The sequence below is a fragment of the Brassica napus genome, chromosome A10 (assembly GCF_020379485.1).
Source record: "Brassica napus cultivar Da-Ae chromosome A10, Da-Ae, whole genome shotgun sequence".
Lineage (NCBI taxonomy): Eukaryota > Viridiplantae > Streptophyta > Magnoliopsida > Brassicales > Brassicaceae > Brassica > Brassica napus.
In genome coordinates, this window is record NC_063443.1 from 5,498,588 (window position 1) to 5,506,781 (window position 8,194).

The 8,194-nt window shown below is 35.7% G+C and overlaps 2 protein-coding genes across 2 annotated transcripts; one reads left to right on the top strand and one right to left on the bottom strand.

Annotated features, from left to right (window-relative positions):
- Positions 1 to 1,563: 1,563 nt before the first annotated feature.
- LOC125579120 lies at positions 1,564 to 3,137 on the top strand. The gene is made up of 3 exons (XM_048742716.1): positions 1,564 to 2,218; positions 2,335 to 2,560; positions 2,639 to 3,137. Exons 1-3 carry the CDS (start codon positions 1,935 to 1,937, stop codon positions 2,819 to 2,821), a joined length of 693 nt encoding a protein of 230 aa, XP_048598673.1. The 5' UTR covers positions 1,564 to 1,934; the 3' UTR covers positions 2,822 to 3,137.
- A 2,232-nt stretch (positions 3,138 to 5,369) lies between these two features.
- On the bottom strand, positions 5,370 to 6,565 carry LOC125579121 (heat stress transcription factor A-6b-like). Its single transcript, XM_048742717.1, has 4 exons — positions 6,319 to 6,565; positions 6,147 to 6,177; positions 5,840 to 6,066; positions 5,370 to 5,687 (listed from the first exon to the last, which is right to left on the bottom strand). Exons 1-4 carry the CDS (start codon positions 6,520 to 6,522, stop codon positions 5,544 to 5,546), a joined length of 606 nt encoding a protein of 201 aa, XP_048598674.1. The 5' UTR covers positions 6,523 to 6,565; the 3' UTR covers positions 5,370 to 5,543.
- Positions 6,566 to 8,194: the final 1,629 nt, after the last annotated feature.

Here is an 8,194-nt window from a genome sequence, read left to right on the forward strand (position 1 = left end):
GACCGCATGTAGTATAACAAGATTTTTTTGCAAAACTTCTTCAATAAGATTGAGAGCTACCTGATCTAAACAATGCGTTTTGAACAACCTTCAATTTTTTTTTTTACGAATTAGAATTTGAAAGTTGCCTTCATTAAAAAAATTAAAAGAAAATAAAAATTGAAAGTTGTTAATTCATGGTTTTTTGTACAAGAGTCAAGAGGTAAATGGGAATGTTGGCAGTTGCATTTGGTATTTTAACTTTACGAAGTAGAATTTTGAAAGTCAGTCATGGTTTTAGTACAAGAGATAATTGTAAATGCTAAACTATTATTCAAATGTATTATCTCTATCTCCACCAACTGCTTCCATGTATTTTTAATGATTCGATCGGTGATAATAAAACGGTAAAAAAATTTATTAGTAGAAAGAAAGCGATAAATAAATTAAGTAAATGACAGTAAAACAAAGTTAATATTTTTAATATTCTGATTTTACTTTAACTGTTATGAAAAACCACTATCGTAATTGTAAAACTAGATGATAACCCGCGCTATAGCGCGGGATAACTCTTTTTCTTTATAAATATTGTTTAGTTTATTTTAAAATTTGTAGGTATAATATTAAATCGTATATTAGTTATATGGTTATTTGTTGTATAAAACATAATGTGTGTGACAATTTATATTTATTTTGTAGTTTAAATGTTTAAATCATTATAGCAATTGATTACTCAAAATTAAACTGTGAATTCAAACTACAAGCTCAAATATAATTAATCTTTTAAAGTTAAAACACACCAAACTGTATACTATTAGAGAGGAAGAAGGAAAGGAGAGAGAGGCCGAAGTCAAGAAGACGAGGTGAAGTCAAGAAGACAAGACCAAAGTCAATAAGACATGAAGGTTTCTCTGTCGTTTCTTCAAAAGTTAAAAAAAAATTCCCTGCAGATCCTTCGGCTTCTCCGTGTCTTCCTTCTCCTCATGAGTTTTCCAGAGTACGATCTCAGGTACACCGTACATCTTCGTTACTTCATGTCTCTCTACCTCTCTATTTGTACTCCTCAATCTATCGTTAATCCGTGTTCAGATTGTTCGATTATTTCCTTAGATGTGATGCTGGTTTCTTCAGATTGTTCGATTCTTTCATTAATTTCATTATTTCAGTCCTTATCTTCGGTTATCATATTGATTCCGTGGATTTCTCTTGGTTTTTATGCTGGTTCTTCTCATGGATTTTTGGATTTTCTAGGTTGTAGCTCAGAAGCTTTTAGTTTTGTGTTCATTGTCTTAAAATGGACAGTTTTCTGTTCTTGATGACCATTATAATGTAGTGAATAATTTTGGGTATTAATTGGTTATAATTGAGGAAGTATATCGTAATCAAAGATGCTGGTGATTATCTTGCTTGGAATTTCTTCGAGATTAAAGTTGAATGTATATACGCTTGATGTTGAAGTTCGTCATGTCTCTTCTTTGGCCTTTGATTTAAGGATTTTGAGTTGTTCTGTTAATTGGTTCAGGCATTAGTTAGTGTTAACCTCTGGAAGCATAGAATTGTTAAGGGGTTAATTTTATTCTTTTTCTGATATTAACCATTCTACCTGCAAATTTTCATGCCTTGTTGAATTATTGTTTTGTGTTCTAGTAGTGTTCCACGGCATTTTGATTGAAGCTTAAAGAGCATGAATGTATACTTCAGGATTTTGTCAACGATCTTTAATTGATTAAATCTCTTAAGCAACAATTGTTAAGATGTGAATTTGCTATGAAGAAAGCAATCACTTAGTTGCAAGTTATGATAGTAGTTATTGTTCTTTGTTGGTGTATTGTTTTGTCTGTTCTTATTGTTCTTTGTTTGTGTATTGTTTTTTTTTTACAGGGCGAGTACTAAAGACTGTTGCCGCATCCCAAAGGTTGTTTCTTTTTTCAGTTTTTGTTTATTATTTCGATAAGATGGCGATCTATCTGACGGCAGGAGCAGTTGAGAAACTTGCTAATGGAGATGTGAGGTCCGAAATACAAATGATGCCGGTGCTGCATGTGTTGAAATCGACGATTGTTGTGGTTAACAGACGTGAAGCGGCTGTGTTGTGGTTAACAGACGGGCAGGGGCATGAGATACGGGCATTACTTAAGGGTGATCTGAGCTTGGTGAAAGACAAGATTGTTGGATCCGGTAGTAATATTCAGCTCCTTCAATTCACCACTGGAACCACTCGAGTTTTCCCGGTGCAAAGGTAAATTTTGCACTAGTTTGCCTTTCTTTCTTTTTTTTTTGAGTAGAAACGACGAATTTTTTAGTTTCCTGAAATGAAACTGATGTTCAAAGTTTTTTTCTTCTTTTCTTTGACAGGTTTGTTAGTATTATTGCTGCGAATGTGATATTATCTAGTTCTGATGTAATTGGACAACCTCATTCTGATGTAATTGGACAACCTCAAGGTCCTCAACAGAATTTCGATGTGGAACCTCTTGTTGCTAATACACAAGAGAGTAATAGTGTTAAACCTCTTGTTGCGGACGAGCTGAAGATCTTTCGCAATAGAATTAAAGATGCTAAGGCTTTCGTTTGTGATACTGTAAGTAGTATATAATTTAAAAAATTTAATCATTTGTCATACAAAACTAATCTTGGGATTGTGATGTTTTGCTTATAGAGAACCACAAAAGATGGTATTCGGGCTGCAATAAGGTGTTTTGACATGATAATAACTAAATTTAACATGTTATTATCGGATCTGCGTGTTCCTCTTGAGGAGCCTAGAGCACTCCCTTCAAATGATGACTCGGAGGACTTATACATGGATCAACTCCGGTTAAACGCTAGTAGCCTCATCTAGTTCTTTATGAAGTGGATTGTTCCTCAATTGTTGGAGTTATTCCATTCTACTACCTACGTGCCTGAACTCAATAAAATCCAAAGTGTTGTAGATGGATGTAGTATCTCAGTTTATCGTCTTACAACGGAGGGTTTCGACTGCAAAAAGGATGAAGATAAGGATTTTGAATGGTTTCCGTGAGAAGGAAGAATGTAGTTCCTTTTTTAATCAAAACTTGTCAATGCTTGTTAGCATTCTCTAATTTTTTTAAAGTAGTATTGTATTCTCTCGTAGACTCGTACTATATTCTCTAATCCTGCTAGTTTTAATGTAGTACTTTTTTCTCTTATTAAGTCTTTTATTCGTATATATTGTCTTTGATTTCACATATCTCTGCAAATCATAACACGTTTTACTGTCTTTTAGACTGCTGGATCAAAGATGATCAACCGTTGTCTTGCCCCATCATCATCTCCCAGTGAAGTCTTTTGTTACTGTTTGTGTAAATGTAGATGACTTGACCTTTTGCAAGCTTCAGTTATTGATCTGTCTTAAAGGATGATGTGTTGGATTATTAAATCATGAATTGTGTATTAGCCCAACTGTGAATATAGCCCATAAGGCCCAGAAGAAAGAAGATGAGAGAAACCTCATCCCTCAGTCAACAACAAACACAACGGCTATGTCAAGACCAAGATCATGCGCTTCTTATGTCAATAGTACGGAGGATACACATCACCAAATCCAGCTGCACAATAGTTTTGGATTACTCTCATCACTAGCTGTCACTTGACACCTCATAGGATCTAGATCCTTCTTAGCTTTCTATATATGTTGAGACATTGTAATCGTTATCCTTTAAGCAGTCAATAATGATAAAGATGAAAGCTTTCTCACTCTGTTCTTAGTTACTCTGTTCTTTGTTTAACCTACATGGTATCAGAGCCATGGCTGCTTCCTCTGATAAATATCTTTTAGCTACTCTGTCAATCTCTCAATGTGTCACCTTGAAACTCAACGACACAAACTACTTGTCATGGAAGCTGCAGTTCGAGCAGTTTCTCTACAGCCAAGATCTTCTCGGCTATGTCTCTGGTGAGGTCCCCTGTCCCTCTCAAACCATCACCACCAGATCTGAAGGCACCGTCTCTGAAGCTAGCAACCCAGACTATCAGAAGTGGGTTCGTACTGACCGGATGATTATGGCTTGGCTCTTCGGTTCTCTCTCAGAGGAGACTCTCAAAACGGTCTATGGTCTCAAAACTTCTCAAGAGGTATGGCTCTACTTAGCTAAACAGTTTAATAGAGTCTCTGCTACTAGGAAGTTAGATATTCAAAGAAGGATTCAGACTACTGTTAAGGGAAACAAGACTTTAGCTCAGTACTTGCTAGAGATTAAAAGCCTCTGTGACCAACTAGATTCGATAGGAGCTCCAATGTCTGAGCAGGAGAAGATATATGGAATCTTAAATGGAATAGGTCGTGAGTATGAGTCCATTGTTACTGTTATTGAGAACTCCATGGATTCTCAATCTGTCCCATGTTATGAAGATGTGGTTTTCAAGCTCACAAATTTCGATGACAAGCTGCAAAAGTATGAATCTGTTACTGAAGTGAACCCACATCAAGCTTTCTACTCTGCAAGAGGAGGCTATTCAGGCAGAGGAAGAGGCAGTAACAGAGGTGGTTATCGTGGTGGCAGAAACTCATACTCAACTCAGGGAAGAGGCTTTCCGCAACAGTTTGGCCAAGGGAATGATAAAGGTTCTTACTCTGGATCTGGAAACAATCAGAGACCAACTTGTCAGATCTGTGGTAAGTATGGCCATCCTGCTTTGAAATGTTACAAGAGGTTTGATGAAAGCTACCAGCCTGAAGACCTGCCCCAAGCTCTTGCTGTGATGAAGCTCAATGATTCTCAGGACTACTCTGTATATTATTATGTACATTTTCTTCATATTATTATGTATTTATAAAGATAAACAACCGTCCAAAGAGAAATTACTAGTTGAATATTATTTTGTATTTCTTTGATTTAAATCGAAACTAGTAATATGGTATAACTCGGAATAGAAATTTACCCCTGTTTACGATTTACTCACCAATGTTTTCGAGTGTAATATTTGCTGAGGTAAGCATATTTTATGTTGTTTATCAAGAACATATTTATGTTCTGAAGCAGTTGACTTTATTTATACTCTGTCAAATAATACAAACGACCTATTTACCATTACTACAAGCCCTTTCTATAATTCTAAAAGATTGTTCATCAGCATCAAAGAGTTGCACACATATTGTAGAAAGAAAATCTTTGATTAGAAGTTTGAAATTCACACTTCCCGATGCCTACAATCGGAACCATAACATTAACTTAGGGGAATGTACTAGTAGTGTCTGAGCCAAGGATTATATTAAAAGGTTTCAATAAGTGATGTCAAGGCGTGAGATATAAATTACGATCATGAGCAATAGATACTAATGAAGTAACCTTTGAATCCCCTTGGGTCACAATCTAGCATTTGGAGTGATTTGTATAAAAATCACAAATCTTGTGTTATTCAAACATGAATTTTAAAAAAACTTTTAAAATCTCATGTTATTGAACTAGTGATTTGTAAATGAACATTCAAATCCAATTTACAAACAAAGCCAACTAAATTCTTGATACAAGAAAGCAACTGGAACAAGCATGAGATTCTGATCAAAGTCTTAAAGTTTTGGCAAGCGATCTTCTATTTCCGCTTTAGCACCGTGGCTTAAGATCTTTGTTAACCCTCTTCATCACAGTTTTGATATGCATCTCCTTCATAAGCATAGGTTGACCTCTCACAAAATTGTCATTGCCAAATTCCCGTAGCCCATCTGACCTCTTAATTTTGCTAAAGCCCTACCAACAGCAACAAAAAAACTTACATAATGCTTAAGCCTGGAGGAAATCTTTTGCAAATACAATAACTTACATAATGCTTAAGCAGGTTTAGTTAGTCTCAGATATGCATTTTAAAACTGGAGATAATCTTTTGCAAATACAAAACTTACATAATGCTTAAGCCCGGAGATAAACGTTTTGAACGAGCTGCAAAAGAATCTCTTATAAATCTTTCTGCGGATTAGCTTTTCCTGATTACGGATGACGAAACCCTTGTTGCTTTTGCTCCATGAGATGATTGAATCCGTTGAAGGATCATCCACCAGCTTATATATACGATCGAGGATTACAGGTACAGGGAAATCGGGGCGATCCTTCATCCCTAACAGCTGCAAATCTACAATCCCCAAATCAAAGTGTTATTGGACAAACCAGCAACAACAGAACATCAAAGTCGAGCAATTTAATCCCAATTACCATTTGTGGACCGTGTTTCTATCTTCTTCCCCTGGAACGTATGTCAAAGATTGAAAAAGAGATTTACAATTAGCTGAAAACTCAAAGATCTAATTGAACGCAAGAACAATATGAAACACAAATAGCAGTATATACATCTCACATAGAGAAAGAGAGAGGAGAAAACCCTAACCGCTACGCGGCGACGAGCCGATGGAATCGCTGGAGCAGACGGAGGTTGCCGAGGAAAGAGACCCAACACGTCGACGACATCAAGAACGATCTCCAAAAAATTTTCATCACACTCTCCGTCTTGGTTAGATGGAATCGCTCGAGAGAGACCTAAATCCTCCTCCTTAGCCTTACTAACGGACTCTCTAATCTCTTCCTCAGCCATCGCTCGCTCTCTCTCTCTCTCTCTCTATTTGTTTTTTTTTTTTCAAACCATTTATATTAAAAAACCCATAAAGAGTAAAACATCACTACAAAAGGCCCAAAATATTCAGCCCAATACAATGAAATTAACACGTATCAAAACAGATGTAGTAAACACAAAGAAAACATTCGTCGGAACTTGGAACGCTTTATCTACTCCTTTTTATATTATCGTTAGAATCCATGATTGTTTTGATTTGTGAATTTAATAATTTTTGAAATAGTGTGTTTCACATTATCCGCACACTGCATAGATGGAGATATAAAATATTGAGTATATAGATGACGCATCTAATTGACTATATCAGAGATTTATAGTCGATGTGTATACCCAGTCGTTCCATAAATCCGATATTAAGAGAAGAATGATAACTTGATTTTTCTGAATTAGAATATAATTTTTTAAAGAATCTCTCAAATATGGCGAAGAACTCACCATAAATTTGTAACTGACTGTATTGGAAAACTGTATGCACACACCATAAATTTGGATATATAGATGAAGCATGTAAATGAGTATATTGTAAAACTATAGTCGGTGTGCATAGAATTCAAACTTTTTTAGGATTTTTGAATTCATATATATATATATATATCGTTTTTATTATTTTTAAATACATAGACACAGCCTCAAGTCTACATTGTGGATGCTCTTCGGACAACGCGGCATTGAGGCAGCCCTTCAAATCAGGTCTGCTCAACTTGGCCTAGAAAACAGTGAATCAAAACAAGTCAATAACACATCACAAACGAGAAAAACCATCAGCATTACTAAAGACAAAAGAAAAAAAAGCAAAAAAAAGGAAGACCACAAACCTGGACACTAAGGAGATATAGCTTGTTAAAAAACCTTCCGGGACGACTCCTTTGGAAGAAACTACGCCGTCACACAGAAGTTGGAAATATATCATAAAACAAACTAACATCAGAGGTAAAAAGTCATGACTTGCCTCAGTTATCCCCATAGTATTCCTGGCGCGTTTGCTGTTCGCAATAGTCGTTCCGGGACGACTCCTTTGGAAGAAACTACGCCGTCACACAGAAGTTGGAAATATATCATAAAACAAATCAGATTTAATTTTAATCTCGTCTTTAAAAATAACAGGATATATAGAAATTTAAGTTAGATTTATTTTTATCTCGTCTTAAAAAAAAAAAACCAAAGCGTCTATTGGTGGTAGTCGAACATACTAGGCTGGCTGTTATACATAATCGTGTATGTTCGACTACGAACATTATAACTTGTGATGTGTTATTGACTTGTTTTGATTGGAAAAGAAACTCCTATGAGATTTATTCAACTTCCTGGTGATTCTCCACCACTTTATGTATCCATATCAAGCTTCTTACAAAGAGGTTCATCCTGGTTTGATTGGAACGACGAAGAAGCTGTCCTATTCCCAAATTAGAAAACTGGAATCCCCTGATTTGAAAGTGGGATAACTTCTTCATCCCAACTCCTATGAGATTTATTCAACTTCTTGGTGATTCTCCACCACTTTATGTATTCAAATCACGCTTCTTACAAATTGATTCATCCTGGTTTAATTGGAACGACGAAGAAGTTGTCCTATTCCCAAACTGGGAAACTGGAATCACCTGATTTAAAAGTGGGATAACTTCTTCATCCCAAC